This window comes from Sabethes cyaneus, chromosome 3, assembly GCF_943734655.1.
Source record: "Sabethes cyaneus chromosome 3, idSabCyanKW18_F2, whole genome shotgun sequence".
Lineage (NCBI taxonomy): Eukaryota > Metazoa > Arthropoda > Insecta > Diptera > Culicidae > Sabethes > Sabethes cyaneus.
In genome coordinates, this window is record NC_071355.1 from 133,656,748 (window position 1) to 133,676,214 (window position 19,467).

The following is a 19,467-nucleotide window of genomic DNA, read 5'->3' on the forward strand; positions in this document are numbered from 1 at the left end:
CCATCCGCGCAGAGTCCCGCTTACGAAAAAGTCGGATGCCTGGCAGAAATCGAACAGAACCAGTCTTCATTTTTCGCTCGAGTCTCTTTATGTCAAATGTGACATTTTGAGGCAGGAGAAAAGTGGTTCATCAGTTTTGCAGTTTCGGGTAAGGTAAGAGAATAATATGGAACATGACAAAGCTACAATCCGCTGCTGCCACCCTCCAAAAAAGGAGGGAATCGGTGCAAAGCCGGTTTTATTCGTAACCTCTGGCAGAAATCGAACAGAAATCCGGCAGAAAAATCGTAAGGCGAAATTTCTGCCCGAATCGGATGTGTCATTTATGCTAGTTTTCACGGGTGACGGTGGCCAGAAATCCGGCAGAATGTCTGGCAGAAAAAGTTTTTCGCTGCCAGATTTTTGTTCGATTTCTGCCGGACGCGCCTAAGCGGGGTGCGGCTCTTGGTGTGGTAAAGCCAGCTAACTGGCACCTTAATCGCATTTGCCTTGCGTTGACGGGAGCTAACATCGGGCGGGCTCAGGAGTCGTGGGGCGAATATATGATTTCTCGTTTACGCTAACGCTAACATGTTGGCATCGAAAACATGGCTGCCTGCCAGCTACTTGGGTAAAGCACGCAGCAAATTTATCACACTGCGTTTGCGGCAGTTTCTTGATGCGCGTAAAACACGAAAGAGCGTGTTTAGCAAAAGAGACACTGAAGGGAATTTTTGGGCGAACACACACCGCATGGCGAGTGTTGTGTTGTTTAGAATGTGTGTCTTTTGGTCTGCGCTGCGGTTTATGCCATCTCTGACAGCCACTTCAGCCCCTAGATATAAGTTCGACGAACTGAGCAACTGACAAACTGACTTTCCGTCTTGCCCACCTTATCCTAACTATAGTTTTCCATATTGATGTGTCGCATAAGCGACGGTGGCAAAAATTTGGATAATTTTATCGGAGAAAGTCATAGCTTGTTGGTTACTGTTCACGCTGCAGTGGCGGTGTACAAATTCGTTTCGGAAGCAATCGTTGAATTTACTTTTCGAATTGACCCTTGAAAGGATCTTTGTAACGATGCTCAGAAATTTCAGTTAAAGTGTTTTTTCAAAGGGGGGTTTTCAGGGTTTTTCAAATTTGTACAGCATTAACGTGCAGTTCATTTTCTTCCTTCCATCATAAGCTTATGAAGTTTACAGGTAAGATGGTTAAAACAAAACTTCAACTTAGGCTGTCAACCATTTTGCGAAATTTTTAACTTTTTGGTTAAAATTTGACAGTACGATAGTTTTTCGAAAATAACCCTTCTCGAGAGCATAGTTAGTTTTAACCAAGTTCTGAGAGCCAATGAGATATGCCACAGGTGAGGAAAGAGCTTCGATGTGTTTCACTGATTTTTCCTTGAATTTTTTTTCACCAATGTATGGATGTTTAACATATAACAAATTTGTTTATTCAACCCGAAATGAAATGACATAAATTTTATCTATCAAATAGGAGCAAATGAATACCAAAAATTCATCCAATTCCAACCTGGACTGAATAAATAAATTAGCTGTTATAGAAACATATCTTCATCCTTACTTTATATATGCTCTCATTGAGTAAAACAACTATCAATCTGTCAAATATGAAATGGTTCGCATTCTGAACTGATTTTAACCACTCGAGGAGACATAGCCATCGAACTGTCAAATTTTATCTAAAAAGTTAAAAATTTCGCGAAATGGTTCACAGCCTTAGGCACCGCCGCTGCTTGCTTCTTGGTCTATATTGGTTAAATATCCTCACTGATTAAAACCGCGTCAGACGGAACAGTTACTATTTATCCTTGGTAGAAAAAGGTCTAGGTAAAACATCCCACATACATCCCGGTGTCATAGCTTGTCAGACGAATTTATTTTTATTAACAGTATTTTTTTAATGTAATATTAATCCGAGTATTAATGCAATCTCACTAATTTTGTGTTTCAGTGAATATATGGATCTGTCTCGAAACCAACTATTACTGAAGCAATTGGTAAGGCGTAAAGGTTTACCTGTGCTAGATAATATCCCGCTGGCACTAGAATACATAAAGAATATACTGTCTGGGAAATCCTGTCGAAGGCATCCACAGAACATTGCTACAAGACTGATGTAAGTTTTCAAACTTTTGTATATTTCAGGCAGTTAAGAACCCATCTAACAATCCGAATACTTTTACTGCCTATTCGGCAAGTCATTTGTTAATGTGCGTATACGCACATATATATATATATATATATATATATATATATATATATATATATATATATATATATATATATATAAACAAGATTCATACGGTATTTCCGCAGCTGCGAACGTATTTCCATTAAGTCAACATGTGTTTTTAAATTACCAGAGTGATAAGTGATTGGTTTCGATTCGATTACCGTAGAAATGCGCTATATTATTGTGAAATGCAGTAGGAGATAGCGATCGCAAGTGCTGTTCTATAGGTGATGTTTTGTCGAGGTCAGTTGAATGTAAATTATAATTCACAGGTTTGCATAAAAAACTACAAGGTATACAGCCCTAAGGGTTGTACGAAAGGGTGACGTAGGACTATTTCAGATCAATAGATCAAGGACTAATGTAAACTGCATTTCTGGAATATGTATGTTTATGAGAATTTGTTAGTGCCATTGTTTAATTGACTTTTTAAAAGAGAAGAGCGAAATATTCAAATTCAATTCTTCATTGAATGCAATGTTCGCTTTGGAAATACGTGGGTGGGGGTTCATAAGTACAAGGCCTGCAACCAATGAGACAGAGATTTCATTTAAAAATTACTTCTGCTCATCATGAAGGTTGAAATGGTAATGAATGATCAGCCCACAGATTATTGTATTGAATATGATTATGCGTAGTTAGAACGTTAAATCACCGCAATATTATGATTTGAGATTGCTTGATTCTTTTCGGTGAAATGATAACTATGTTTGTTTTATGCGTGACGCGTTTCAGCCTACTGCATTCTTTCGGCCATCTTCGGACGCCTGCGTAGTTTGACATGTTTCAACAATCTTACTATAACTCGCTTGTGGCCTTTAAAAGAGCCATTGGTTACAAATAACATTAAAGTCAAAGCACATTCATTGCAAATATGACATGCCATTCAAATGTCCTTCTCTTTTGACATGAATGGCAACAGGCACGTAAGTTAGCGGCGTCGATTCACTGTCTTTTGCTTCGAGAAGATTTTACTAGTTTACTTTCACAGCTTACCGCTTGTTACATGGCAGAAAATATGGCTCATACGCAAAAATTTCTGTTTTATTTGTATGAGAGTCCTTATCCTCAAACCATCATAAAATAAATTCATGCCTCCAATGACCCCCACATGCCAAATTTGGTTCCAATTGCTTGATTAGATGAGTTATGTGGAAATTGTATATTATTAGCATGAGAGCCCCCTCTTAAAGAGGGGAGGGGTCTTAATTCACCATAGAAAAAATTCTTGACTTCTGAAACCACCACATGCCAAATTTGTTTCCATTTACTTGATTAATTCTTAAGTATTTGTATTTCATTTGTATGGCAACCCCCTTCCCCCTCTTAGAAAGGGAAAGGGTCTCAGTACACCATAGAAAAAAAACCTGCCGTCTGAAACCTCCACATGCCAAATTTGGTTCCATTTGCTTGATTAGTTCTCGAGTTATGAGGAAATTTGTGTTTCATTTGTATAGGAGCCCCCCCTCTTAGAAGAAAAAGGGGTCTCGGTACACAATAGAAAAAAATCTTACCTTCAAAAACCCGCACATGCCAAATTTGGTTCCTTTTGCTTGATTAGTTTTCGAGTTATGAGGAAATTTGCATATTATTTGTATAGGAGCCCCCCTCTTAAAGAGGGGAGGGGTCTTAATTCACCATAGAAAAAAATCCTGCCTTCTGAAATCTCCACATGCCAAATTTGGTTCCATTTGCTTGATTATTTCTCAAGTTTTGAGGAAATTTGTATTTCATTTGTATGGGAGCCCCCCCCCCCCCTTATACCCTCCTTAAAATTGGTCGCTAACCCCCTCATAAAATTGCTGGTCATTTTATCTATCCAACGACATATAATTCAGTTTCGTTCAGTAGTTTAGTAGTTATTAGCATTTGAAATCTTTCATTCAAACGTTACACTTCTATTTTCGTTTTCACAAAGTGCTACCCAGTCCCAGTATAGTAGTAGTCTTACGTCAAAAATGGATAGGATTTTTTACTAATTGATTGACTGAAGTTTTTAGAGCGTTGTAATGGAATACGAAGATTGCAATTGAAGAAAACTTTTTTCCCGATTGAGTTTTACTATTCGTTTTGTTCACGACAGATACGTGGCTGTAATAATAAAATGTTATTTATCTTCTTTTTTCTCTGGCTGTGTTGTTTACAAAACTCAAGAATTCTAAAAGTCTTGGTCAAGCTACTACCAACAAAGAAAAAAAAAAGTTTGTTCCGAATCGTTGTGTAGTCTCTGAGAAAAAGGTATACATAAAGTTTGAAAATCGTGCACTCAAAATAATTTTCTCATCGAAATTACGTGAAAAGTTATGTGAATATTTTCCATCCAACTTTTCCCGTACTATTTACGTGAATTTCACGTAATTTGCATTAGCATGAGTGCATTTACGTGGAAATCAGATAGATGTTATTGTATTTTCCAATAATGTTCAACTGAAAGTCACGTAACTCGCTGTAGAGAAATTTACGTGATTTTTCACGTGGAGAGGACGTGTGGATTATTTTGTGTGTGGTTTTATTTACAGGAGCGGCGTTTTATTCTTTCGATGTTGCCGCACTGGAATGCATATGTGTATGCTCGTTTTTCGGCCTCTTCCCATAGTCGGATCATTACAAAATCAGTATCAAAATAAGCAAAAAATAATGTTTTTTCTAATCTTTTTGTCGTTTATGTCGCCTTAACATCCTAACATTTGTGTGAGATAGGGCGCCAATGGAATGTATGAAAAAAAGGGACCTCCGAATTTTCAAACGAGCAACCTGCATAATGTTCATTACTTTTAAAAAACACCCTTTGCAAAATATCAACTCAATCCGACTTGATTTACTGGGGTCGCAAAGCCGTCGAAATTTATCTTGTATCCAAGTTGAAAAATCTCCAAATTGACGTACTTTCCGTAATCGTAATCGAGGTTTTCAAAAATTTTGAAATCATATATGTGTAAATAAATAAAATATGTAAATAAATAAATTCAGTGTTGGGTTAGTCAGAGGAAGCTTCTGCTGTGGTCGGGTAGTAGAAACTTTGTGTATTTGAAACAGTCGGGTCAAAGTTTCTATCAGAAACTCCACTGATTCATTATCATTCGTCGCTTCATACAAGAATATTAAACAACAGCCGAAATAGCTTCATTAAGGGGGCATAGTACTTTTTACACCATATTTTTTGCCTAATTTCAAATATTTTATTCTCGATAACGCGAAAAGCGAATCGATTCGGGTTTTTTGCATTCCAAACATTGCTCTTTATACTAATATTTACAATTTTGTTTGCATATGTGAACCTCTTCCCCTCTCCCCTACGGCTCCTTGAACATGATCGTTCGAAAAAAAAACATGATTTGCGGTACCATGGATTGGCGCTGGGGGTCTTATCCGAATTGAAAAATTCTAAAACAACATGAAAGTATATTAAATTATCTCGTGTTTGACCCATCCTTTTTTTAAAATTCGAATGCATAACAAAATGGCGGACATTCAAACATAAAAGTAAGGTTTTTAGTCGAAAAAAAGATGGGTCAAACACTAGATAATTTTGTTGGCTTTAAAACAGAAAAAGAATCATGAGAATTGCTTGAGCCGTTCTTGAGATATTTATGGTACCGACTTTCAAAACCTGGTTTCGAGAAAAACGACGTTGAACTTTTTATTCGCCGTGTAATCGCTCCAGACATGCGCGGTACAAATAGCTGTAACTTTGTCAATTTTTGGAATTCATTGAAATGACTTGAAACACATATGGTCAAAATGTTAATCTTTCGAAATAATCAATAAAAACCATTTCGATTTTTTTAAGTTAAAAAAATACTATGCACCAGTTAAAAAAGTACTTTTTACACCATATTTTTTGCCTTATTTCAAATATTTTTTTCTCGATAATGCGAAAAGCGAATCGATTCGGGTTTATTGCTTGCTAAACATTGCACTTTATACTAATATTTACAGTTTTGTTTGCATATGTGAACCTCTTCCCCTCTCCCCTACGGCTCCTTGAACATGATCATTCGAAAAAAACATGATTTGCGGTACCATGGATTGGCGCTGGGGGGCTTATCCGAATTGAAAAATTCCAAAACGACATGAAAGAATATTAAATTATCTCATGTTTGACCCATCCTTTTTTTAAAATTCGAGCGCATAACAAAATGGCGGACATTCAAACATAAAAGTGAGGTTTTTAGCCGAAAAAATTGACTTTAAACATTTCTTAAAAATACAAAAATTGTAATATCGAAAAAAGGATGGGTCAAACACTAGATAATTTTGTTAGCTTTGAAACAAAAAAAGAATCATGAGAATTGCTTCAGCCGTTCTTGAGATATTTATGGTACCGACTTTCAAAACCTGGTTTCGAGAAAAACGACGTTGAAGTTTTTATTCGCTGTGTAGCTCCAGACATGTGCGGTACAAATAGCTGTAACTTTGTCAATTTTTGGAATTCATCGAAATGACTTGAAACACATATGGTCAAAATGTTAATCTTTCGAAATAATCAATAAAAAAAATTTCGATTTTTTTTAATTGAAAAAGTACTATGCCCCCTTAAGGGGCATCCAAAAAATTGCAATTTTTTTTATTGATTAATTCGAAAGATTAACATTTTAAGCACATGTGGTTGAAGCCGTTTGGATGAATTACAAAAATTGAGAAAGTTATAGCTATTTGTACCGCGCATGTTTGGAACGATTGCACAGTGAATAAATACTTCAATGCCGTTTTTCTTAAAAGCAGGTTTTCAAAGTCGGTACCATAAATATCTCAAGAACGGCTCAAGCAATTCTCTTGCTTCTTTTTTCGTTTCAAAGCTAAGAAAATTATCCAGCGTTTGACCCATCTTTTTTTTGTTATTGTGATTTTTGTATTTTTTAGAAATGTTTAAAGTCATTTTTTTTGACTAAAATCAGAGGGGTTGTGCACAAGACACGACCGCATATATAGGTGACGCAGGACTACGTAAGTCTCTTGGTAGTGATAGTAGCATGTATCATGCTTGTAATCATTCGTTTCTTCATATATACATGCTGTATGCAACATATATGCATGCTACATGCGTTGTATGTAACATTTATCAAAGTAGTAACAATGCATATGTTCAATCCTCAAAAGATTTCAGAGTTATTTCAATGTGCATGTGGAAACAATTTAACAAAATCGAGAACACAAACTATTGCTTTCCTGCTACCTTACAGAAATTAAAGATTGTTTTTATTACCCACGTTGAAGGGATTTTACCAATTCAATCCTATTTTATCAACAGCACATCTTTTCACTGCACTTCTAATGAAACGGCAAGCATGCGTATTCATACAGTCATATTATAACCGAACACTACAGCACAGCTGTACCACGTTTTTCCAACACAGATATCATATTCGCATAGGTTTAATCTTCTCGCAGTAAAGAATTTGCGATCTGTTGGGACAACGAACTTATGTCGTTTTTTCTGGCACACTTCCCTAACACAGACTTCAAATTGGACTAGGTTTAATCGAGTTCGTAAGAAATCTGTTGGCACGAGGGGGCTTTGTCACTCTCTCTGGCCTACTTCCCAAGCAAGGACATCAAAATGGTCTAGGTTTAACCGCGGTGTTAAGAAATCTTGTTGAAATGAGGAATCTTTGTCGCTTGTTTTGGCTTACTTCCCAAGCACAGATATCAAATTAGTATAGGTTTAGATCATCGTAAAGAATCTTCCAACCAATCACGAAGCGAGAATTCTGGTAAAACATAGGTTCATCATTTTCAATTTTTCAATAGTTCAACATTAAGAATCCATACTTTTCTTCATTTGGGCCAATTCTTAGAAGATTTTTCAATCGATCGGTGTAAGAATATTGAAAATCGATTGGAAAACCGCTGAGCTATTAGCGCTCAAAACCTTTCATTTTTCGTGACGCTCGCATTTTTCGATTTTTTGGAATGACACCCTATCTCAAAACTTGCCGTAAGATGTAGTCCTACGTCAAAAACCTGACTTTTAAGTTTGAATATCCGCCATTTTGTTATGCGTTCGAATTTCAAAAAAAGGATGGGTCAAACACGGGATAATGTCGTTTTGGAATTTTTCATTTCGGATAAGCCACTGAGCGCCAATCCATGGTACCGCAATTCATGTTTTTTTTTAATGATCATGTTCAAGGAGCCGCAGGGGAGAGGGAAAAAGGTTCACATATGAAAACAAAATTGTAAATATTAGTATAAAATAAAATGTTTAGATTGAAAAAAACCCAAATCGACTCGCTTTTCGAGTTATCGAGAATAAAATATTTGAAATAAGGCAAAAAATATGGTGTAAAAGGTACTATGCCCCCTTAATAATAAGACCCACAGAGCCTAATTCCTTTGGCAAAACAGAACGCCGGAATTTTACTAACAACTGTAAAATTCGATAATAATAATATAATGATAGTAATAAAAATAGTAACTAATGTTATTTGTTCTATATCTTTTCAGTTCCGTTCGAAGAACTTTTGACAGAGTTGTAGAAAACTCAAACTTCGCCATCACTTTAACACAATGTCAAAAGGCGCTTGTTACTTTGGGATATCCGTCGGGAATAGCATCAATCACAGCAATCAAACAAATAATGGCATATTTTGGACAGATAAAACGAGACAATAAACCCAACGCTTCGTCGAGTTCTTCATGCATTACGATCAGCAATGTTGGTAATGGTGCCACAGATGAAACTATGTCGATCACATTTGAAGGACTATGCATATTGGACTCGTACTTCTCTGTGCTTCATCAAGAAATTTTAGAAACAAGCTGTGTTTCACCTATTAAAGGCACCAATCTACAACAGCCGCCGATATACCTATCTAATTCACCGGGTAAAATCTTTATTTTAAGTTCTTGAATTCTAGGGTTGTACATAATGATACGTGGCAAAGTTCTCGCTATTTAAAAAAACACGACGTTCAAAAAAAAACAAATATGGGTGAAAAATTAAAGCCACTTTTGCTATATTGAGGGCTCTTAAACCATAATAGTCCGTGTGATGCGAATATTGGTTTCTTTTGAGCGTTCTCTTTTCCTTTTCAGACTTCAATGTATTTATTATTAGCCATATTCACGAAATCTCTTTCAATCTAGCGTCTTTGTCTTCGTAGAGTTACGGGCTATTATGTCAGTTGGCTGTTTTTGCTAAATATCGTGTTTTACGTTGCAACTGGGTATGAAATGGGGTAGGCAAACATAGATAAAGCGTCCAACATAGCTTTCGCCAGCCAACTTCCTACCTAGCGCCTCCACGCGACCATATAGAGTAAGGAGGAGTAAAAGTACGATGCGGGTAAAAGTGCGATTCAATGATTTATCAATGCGGATTCCGAGTAAATTGACTACATTGGCATGGATGGGTGAGTACTTTGACAGCTTAAATCCATCATAAACATTTGTTGTTTACGAATCATAGTTGCTGAGTTATGGGTAAAAGTTATTTTAGAACGGTTTTGATGTAATATTTCGTTGTACGGCAAATACGATATCAACAGGAGAATATTCCTTATTCACAAATTGTAGCAGCGTTTTACATCACTCAGATATCTCTCTTGAAATTGCGGTGAGGAGAATTTACAAAATATATGTTACTTTTACATAATTTAATCAAACCCCGTCAAGCGCCTAGCGGGGCAAAAGTTCGATTTATTGACGGGGTAAAAGTTCGATTCATGGATCGAGCATCTAACTCATTTTACTGACGGGACGACGACACTATGCAAGTCCTTGCGACTTGTAAGGTACTGCGGCGACGCTGTTCGTCCGTCAGCGTTATAGCCGCGATTCTCAACGGGGTTGTTCGGGGAAAGGTTTCGTTTCTATCACGGAGCGAAAAAATTCGTTTGTTTCAAACGAAATTTTTATAACAACCTAAAAATATTTTTGTTTCGAAATGAAATTCTATTTGAATCAAGAAAATAACAGTTTTGAATTAAAAGTAAAGTATTGTCAAATTGAGTTTTCGATGTAGATATTTTCATTTCAATCATACATATCAGTTTGAAACGAAATGAAATTTCTGTTTGCGCGTAAAACAACCATAAATGTGGTTGAAACTACATTTTACCTTTGTTATAGAGTAAGGATGCGATTTAATGATTTATCGGTGCAAATTCGAGTAAATTGACTACATTGGAATTAATGGGTGACTACTTTGACTGCTTGAATCTAACGTAAACTTTGGTTGCTTACGAAGCATAGTTGCTGAGTTATGTGCAAATGTTATTTTAGGGCGGTTTTGATGTAATTTTTTGTTTTACGGGTAATACGATATCAACAGGAGGATATTACTTGTTGAAAATTTGTAGCACTGTTTTACATCACTCGCATATCTGTTTTGAAAATACGGTGAAAAGAGTTTATAAAATATATTTCGCTTTTCCATAATTTAATCAAACCCTGTCAAGCGCCTAGCGGAGTAAAGGTGCGATTCACGGACGGGGCAAAAATGTATAGCTTATATACAGCTTTTGGCACTATATTACAGATACTAGAAATGGAAGATCTGCAGAAAACTGTGCTCTACAGATGTTGGTCGAAGGAAAACAATGTTTTTCCGCTGATGAAACATAAAACAAACGTTTGGGAAAGTTTCGATCTGTCGGAGGCTGCAATACACCAGCGGAAAATAGGAAAGGTGTAAATTGAGAATATTCCTTACCGAAACATACCGCAGATTGACGATAATATGGTTTTGTTAGCTACTGCTGTGCTAATTTCATGGATTCGAGCTTCGCACTTTTGCCCCGCGGTAATCGAACTTTTACCCCGCTAGTGGGGTAAAAGTGCGAATCGGCACTGGTTCAGAAGAATGAAGAATTTATTTTCAATAACACTCTTATTCCAGATGATTTATAGTTGAATGTAAAGACATTGAGTAGCTGCGTCACTATAAAATATATTTTGTTGTTGTTCTTCTTTATATCTCGCGAAAATTGATGACAACTTCAAACATCGCACTTATGCCCCGCCCTACTCTACCCGGTAATACTCTATTGAGTAGCTAAGCTAGGAGGTGCGATGCTGCGTGGTTCCTGGCTGCCTGATCTCAAAGCTGAGATTTTGGGCATGCGGTTGAGCCACATAGCCTTTTTACCGGGCAAGCCTAATATATTAATTTAACTATTTGTTTTGTTTTAGCACATCAAGCACCCATAGATTAGAAATTTGGCCTTAATAAGTTTAAATAATGCACATGGATATCAGGTGGAAAAATTAATTTAGTTTTTGAATATTAGATGCATTGATGGAAACTCAAATGACACGATAAGTAAGAAAATGTTATATTGACCCAATCAGAAATTTGATAAGATCGTTTCATGTCGATTTTTTCACATGCCACCAGGATCGGCAACTACTCAAATCTCTTCGAGTGCAGCACCCGATCTTCGAAGACAGCACCCTACGTCTTAAAGAGACGTGCGGGTGCAGTAAATAAGCTCAAGTGTGCTGAGTTTTTTTTTATGTCGGAGCACTCCCGCTCCACAGAAGCCAAACGTGCAGTCTCGCAAATTGCGCAAGCAAACTTATCCAATTTAATTCTACTATGTATACATATTTTATACTTGACAGATACGTATTTCGCCTACCACTTGCAGGCTTCCTCAGTGTCTGTTTTCGAACAAGTCGTAGGCAAAATGTTGTACGATTAGAAGCTGTGGATTATGGAAATTGTTTAGATTTACCGCAACAAAACTAGTTCGATTACACACGAAATAATTAGACGCTTTATTTTAACGATCGAATAACTGCAGAGCGCAAAAGTGTACTTTGAACAAAGGTATATGTTTATACGAACTGCGTGTACCAGTGCAGGCGTGGCAAAGGTGGTAATAACCAGTGACGTCATGAATACTTCAACACTCCTCCTTTATTTCCACCAAGCTGTACACCTGCCAGTTTCACCCTTTGTTGCAATGTGTTTGGAGCGCCGATTGACTCGCTCTGACCCGACGAATGATACAGATGACCGGCCGCCTTCCTACAAAAATGCCGCCTTCGTCCGACGCATCAAGTCCTTTTGTAAACCTCTCAACCAGAGAGCTTTCTGTGTTTCCAGTTGAGTGTGTGTGTAATTCCTTTCCTTCCTCGCACTCAACCACTGCTGTCTCCGATTACACTCCGTTGTTTCTTGGAACGACTGTGGTTCTATCTCCTTCTGAACGCGCACTGTATTGTTTTCTTCGATTAACCGTTGAGGACGCAGCGCTTTGTTAACACGCTTCGACCGCCGTAAAAAAATCATCTGGAAATCCCTCAATGTCCGATGCACCACTGTCGTTTTCTTCAACATCTTCATTGAGCACGTTAGGCAACAAGGTTAGACTTGTTTCCTCTGCTTCCGAAGGCTCTACACGATCGACATTAATTTCGCTGTACGTTGAAACCACTTCCTTAATTGTCTCCGCACCAGCAACATCCTCCAAAAACTTGGCATCCCGGCTAATGGTTATCGTATCCGTAGTAGGATCAAGGAATCGGTATGCTTATCTTCCCTCAGCATAACCCGCGAAAATCATACAAGTGCTTTTCTGATCAAGCTTCCTACGTCGTCCTTTTGGCACATGAACGTATGCAACCGACCCGAAAATGCGGAGATGTCTGTAGTTTGGTTTCTGTCCAAACCAGAGTTCGTACGGCGTTTTCCAGTAGTAGATGCAGGCAAATGATTAAGCAGGTAGTTCGCCGTGCATACGGTTTCGCCCCAATATTTCTTTTCCATATTGGCTCCTAACAGCAAACAACGTGTCATTTCAATCAGCGACCTATTCTTCCTCTCCGCCTTACCGTTTTGCTGTGGACTGTACGGTGCAGTTTGCTGCAGAACTATTCCCTTCGTATTCAATAGTGCTTTGAGGGAATTGCTTAAATATTCCCCACCGCCGTCGGTGCGAATGATCTTCGGAACTTTACCTAACTGTGTTCGTGTCATGTTGATAAAATCCTTGATTTTATCTTTAGTCTGAAATTTCTTATTCAGCAAATACACCACCGAATACCCACTAAAATCATCGATCATAGTCATGATGTAGCGATTTTCACTTGGTGTGGTAGCCTCCATTTGCCCACACAAGTCAGAATGTACGACATCCAATACGGCACTCGATTTTGTAGATGATACTTCAGGAAAATGTATACGAGAAAGCTTACCTTCACAGCACGTAGTACAAACCGAACGAATTCCGCACTCCGTAAGATTCAAATTCTTTCCGAGGTCCTCGCGAACAATTCTCACGATGTCTTCATGATACCGATGTCCCAAGCGACGATGCCAAATGTGTTGACACTCTTTACGACGACCACCGTCTGCTTGCAGTGATTGTTCACCATAAATTTTCAACTGATAAAGGTTTCCGGTTCGTATTCCTGTGATAGTAACATCACCATCCTTAGCGATCTTGTATCCAGTTTTGTCGAACACCACCTCGTATCCTTCGTCGGCGATCTTACTGACAGTTAAAAGTTTGTTCTTCAGTACAGGAACATGTAACACATTCTTTAGTACCAAGTGTACGCAGTTCGCTGAACCGTTCACCGCTTCCAATTTGCTATTTCCTACACCGCCGGAGATTACCTTCTTGCCATCAGCAAGGCAAACATTTTCCTGGTAAGTCGTATCCACCAACGTCAGTGCGTTCACATTTTCCGTCATGTGTGACGTGCAACCAGAATCCAGATACCAAACGTCATTCGTTGATCCGTAGCCAATACCAAACCAAGTTACGTGTTCTCGATCCGAATCGACTTTGTTTACTCTTTGTGATTTGTCATTCCGTTTCTGCTGCGAAAAAATCCGGTTTTGCAGGTCGTTTTTCAACTTTCGACACTCGCGTTTGAAGTGCCCTTCCTTTCCACAATAAAAACAAACTTTCGATTGGGGTTTATTGTCTTTCTGCAGTGCCCTTTCCGGATTGATCTGCGGTTGATCATCGTTACGTTGTCGCCACTCATCGGGAAGTCTACCCTTAACGAAATCCAGTGACAACTCCTCCTCCGGGCGCGATTCAAGCGACATGATAAGCACATTGTACGAATCCGGTAGGCTAGACAGAATGGTAGCCACCAACCAGTGATCATCCATCGTAGTTCCTATTCCGGCCAGTCGGTTCACCAGCATGCTGATCTGAGAGAGATGTTCAGCCATACTAGCGCACTCTGCCATTTTTGACAAAACTAACCTTCGCAAGAGGTAAACCTTTCCGCACATAGATTTCCTTTCGTGATATCGCAGCAGCGAATTCCACATTTCCCTAGCATCGGCCTTTCCCATGACATCACACAGCTGGGTGTCCTCTAATGCTAGCCCGATGACCGCTTGAGCAATTCCGTCTCGCGACAGCTATTCCTTTGTGGGATTTTCCGGTACCTCTCCTTTCACGACGTCCGCTAATCCTTTTTCTCCAAGAATTAAGCCGATTTTGTACTTCCATAGGGGCCAGTTGTGATCCCCCAGTTTTTCAACTATGACTTTCTCCGCCATTTTGTAAAACTCCGTAATGTCGCGCAACCGAGAATATGCTGACTGCTCCCCGAACTATTTTTCACCGATAACAACCCGTACCGCGCACTAACTCAATTTCCGTCACCACTAATCGCTGGGTGCATAACCTGTTGTACGATTAGAAGCTGTGGATTATGGAAATTGATAAGATTTACCGCAATAAAACTAGTTCGATTACACACGAAATAATTAAACGCTTTATTTTAACGATCGAATAACTGCAGAGTGCAAAAGTGTACTTTGAACAAAGATATATGGTTATACGAACTGCGTGTAACAGTGCAGGTGTGGCAAAGGTGGTAATAACCAGTGACGTCATGAATACTTCAACACGAGATACGTAACTATCAAGAATAAAATATACATACTAGATGTTCTCTGAACGATCTTCTGGCAGTGGACTGTATGGTAGCGGCAGCGAAAGCAAAAGCAAAAGTCTCGGTGAGAAAATTAACTCCTCATATAGCGCTTAACGCTTATAAGGGTTGGTGGGGTCGACTTTGCTCGCTTTCATTTCAGTGGGGAAGTGGATCAAACAAACACCGGCTGCTATGCTAACAAACTTTGTTTATTCTTCTGCTTCTCTTCGTATAATCACTACTGCTGCGATGTGAACGGCTGGACGAGTCAAAATGGAATGGGCTGATTTTCTCTGGGTGGGCTGCTTTTATAGCTGCGGGATGATGACAGTGTGTGTGTTGCGCGATGCTATGTATACGCTATGTGAACTGCTGGGTGCGGGGTTTAGTTTAGGCTGGAGACGGAACAATAGAATTAAATTGGATGAATTTTCCTTTGACGTAGGACTACGTCTTTCAGGAAGGTAGCTGATATAGGGGGTAATTCCAAAAAATCTTTCTCGAAAAGTGGTCAGGTTTTGAACGCTAATAGCTTACTGGTTCCCAAACGATTTTCAATATTCTTACACCAATCGTTTGGAAAATCTTCTAAGAATTGGCCCAAATGAAGAAAAGTATTGATTATTGATGTTGAATTATTGAAAAATTGAAAATAATGAACCTATGTTTTACCAGAATTCTCGCTTCGTGATTGTTTGGAAGATTCTTTACGGTGATCTAAACCTATACCAATTTGATATCTGTGCTTGGGAAGGAAGCCAAAACAAGTGACAAAGTTTCCTCATTTCAACAAGATTTCTTAATACCGCGATTAAACCTAGGCCATTTTGATGTCCTTGCTTGGGAAGTACGCCAGAGAAAGCGACAAAGCTCCCTCATGTCAACAGATTTCTTACGAACGCGATTAAACCTAGTCCAATTTGATGTCTGTGTTAGGGAAGTGTGCCAGAAAAAATGACAAGTTCGTTGTCCCAACAGATCGCAAATTCTTTACTGCGAGACGATTAAACCTAGGCGAATTTGATATCTGTGTTGGAAAAATGTGCTACAGCTGTAGTGTACGGTTATATGACTCTATGAATACGCATGCTTGCCGTTTCATGAGAAGTATAGTGAAAAGATGTGCTGTTGATAAAATAGGATTGAATTGGTAAAATCCCTTCAACATGGGGAACCATGGGTAATAAAAACAATCTTTAATTTCTGTAAGGTAGCAGGAAAGCAATAGTTTGTGTTCTTGATTTTGTTAAATTGTTTCCAAATGCACATAGAAATAACTCTGAAATCTTTTGAGAATTGAACATATGCAATGTTACTACTTTGATAAATGTTACATACAACGCATGTAGCATGTATATTTGTTGCATATAGCATGTATACATGAGGAATCGAATGATTACAAGCATGGATACATGCTACTATTCACTACAAAGAGACTTACGTAGTCCTGCGTCACCTGTATATGCGGTCGTGTCTTGTACACAACCCCTCTGATTTTTATTTAATTTCCAGGTTTCGTATTCTACTAAGACGCTCCAAAAACTTCAGTCGAAAAATGGAGGTTAGTTGTGCTACTCCAGTTACTCCATACTGTAGAGCATATATTATGGTCATTTCTCTCGTCCTGTCCAAAATTTAAGCTCATAGTTTGAGAATATGCTGGCATTCATTCAAACCAGCGGAAAAAGAAATCATTCCGTACCTTGGTTACAATCGAGTGCAATTTTTTTCATGGCCTTGTCCCATTTTTACCACATTTACACCGTGAATACCACCAGCACAAACATCCCGTTGTGCAGGCTTGCCATTTCCTCACTCATTGTACAAAAAGTGCAACTTGTTTTATTCAACACAGTGAGCAGAACTGCTGCCACAAATGAGAAATACATCCACACATAGGGAAACAGACCAAAACTGAACAGAAATATAATCAAACTTTAGCTTCTCAGTGTGCGAAAAATGAGAAACTTTCGAAATCGCTCGTACTGCAGTACCTAGGGGAAGGGCGGTAAAGACGGACACCTTAAGGTAAAGACTCAATATCTACTCAAATATAACTGTATTGATCCCAATTTTCATATAAACAGAACCTTTAAGTCTCTGTCTAATAAAGTTACAACGTGTGCTGGAAAATTTCTTCCAGAATTTATGCTTTTTTTAATATTATAAACATCATGTATAAATCAGAGTTTCTGCGCATGGGCGGGAAAGACGGACACTTGATATGGGAAAGACGGACACTCGCAAAAAGGTGTCACGCGTCGTTGAATTATCAGTATTAAGAAAAATTAACATATTTCATCATGTATTTAGGAAAGAATTGGTTTGGGAAAACCCCCTTCCCGATCCCCCCTTTGAGCGAGAAAATAGAATGGTTCCCTTCAATATTTTAATTGGTGACGAATTAATCGTTTCTAAAATTTGGCTCATTCCAACTGTTATATGACTTCTGGTTACTTTTACATATATAATATGTAAGTATTTGCAATGTTAAATCGTTGTAGGGCAAAATGGGTTCAAAATCTGTGTGTCCGTCTTTCCCTACCGTTGGGTGTCCGTCTTTCCCGACTTGGATAACATTTTTTCAAACTTCAATAACTTTTTACTGAATATTCAAAAATTCACTAGGTTTCCAATGGATATTCAGTGAAAGATCAAACTAACGCAATGTCGTCGGTTTAGCATGAATATGTTGTTTTTTAACGATTTACCAGTTATTTTCTTCACGCACAAAATTACATCGGTTAGCATATATACGCATTTTTTCTTTGTTTTGCTTATAAATTTGCCAGCTACGCTACTAAAAATCGGCAGTTTAGTTCAAAAGTGTTAATTCAATCTATAGAAACATTTCCCATCATTGATTTGCTTCAAAAAATTATTGTTTATGAAATATGACAAGTGTCCGTCTTTCCCGCAGTGTCCGTCTTTACCGCCCTTCCCCTACGTGTAAAACTGAATAAAAAAGATCCGCGTCAGAAGCAACGGCACGGGAATTCCAATGTTGCCATATCTATCATCTACTATCGTTATATGCAACATTTTTTGCACTGTTGCCGATGCGAGAAGTCTAAGCAGTTTTTTTGTGTCCATATCATGGGCAGCCAAAAAGTGTACAGTTGGATTTCGAATTTGGCAACAAATGCGTGTCGCTTATGTTGCCAAAATCGAAACCGTGCCAAAATCGAGACCCTTTTTTGATATGAAAAAATTGAATGTAAATGCGTTAGAAATTGAGAAAATATTATTAATCGACGATTGCAATAATTTTATGCTTGAAAAGTCCGCCGAAAGCTATCCGTCCGGTGCAAGTAAGTTTTTCGCAACCTGCGGTAAGTCGTAGTCCTACGGCAATAAAAATATTATTGTTCGAAACATTCTATAACAGCAAACACACTGAGGGCATCATTTTTGATGCATTTAAAGCATGTATGCGGAAACTGACTGATATTTAAGCATATTTTTGTAAGGGAAATATTTTGTGTTGCCAAAAACGGATACTTTTGTTGCCAAAATCGAACCATGCCAAATTCGAAATCCTACTGTATTAACATTTTGTTGCTCACTGCAGATTGCTGAGCAATCGCAGCTAGTAAAAAAGAGAAAAGTTGAAACAAAACGGATCATAATAAATCGCACATTAAAAGCAAATTAAAAGCACATTTATGCATGAGTTCTTACAGTAGTGATTCTGGGGGGGGGGGGGGGGACTAAATCACCGCTAGAGAGGGTTTAGCCCCCCCCTTGTTACGCCAATGAATGTTGCCAGGGCTGTCCTGCAATCAGTGCACCTATTTTGATTTTTTAGCTGTAGTACCTGAGCCAAACAATATTCGAAAATGTTATGTATGGGGCATTTATAGCGTCGATTATTATCTATAAGATTGCTGAACTAAGTATTGCTCTATGTAAAGTATTTACGGCGCACACTGGGTGGTGCGCAGAGAACGCTAAGGATTAATGTGTAGTAAACTGTGTAAATTAGTGGGACATTAAACCCTAAACACAGGTTATAAAGAAACAGAAAACTACGTAGTGAAACTAATAATGCCAAAACACTTCGTGTTCGTGTACAAAAACCTTTTGCTTGGTTCGTGATAACGGATTGATAGGGTAACTAGTTAGGTTCGCCACAACCTCAATACGCACATTTTTATGACGATCGGTTCGCTTTGGTTGGTAATGAACAAAATCAGGGAGGGTCATTCCGGTCGAGCGGCGAGCCTAACATTTTCTTCTGTCAATTTGGTTCGTGGCACTCACACACCGGCGAGCGTGTTGGACGAACATGAATTCACCAACATTTTCAGCCAACATGTACGTACGTGTATGGGGGCCTTTAAGCTGTGCTGAAACTTTGTTCAAAGAAAA

General features: G+C 38.4%; 1 protein-coding gene across 2 annotated transcripts in view; it reads left to right on the forward strand.

Annotated features, from left to right (window-relative positions):
* The window catches only part of LOC128742285 (uncharacterized), a 100,934-nt gene that overhangs the window by 53,046 nt on the left and 28,421 nt on the right, over positions 1 to 19,467 (forward strand). For both annotated transcript variants that reach the window (XM_053838608.1, XM_053838609.1), the window contains exons 7-8: positions 1,960 to 2,124; positions 8,689 to 9,068. In XM_053838608.1, the coding sequence (XP_053694583.1) occupies positions 1,960 to 2,124; positions 8,689 to 9,068 (545 nt within the window). The remainder of the gene's footprint in view (positions 1 to 1,959; positions 2,125 to 8,688; positions 9,069 to 19,467) is intronic.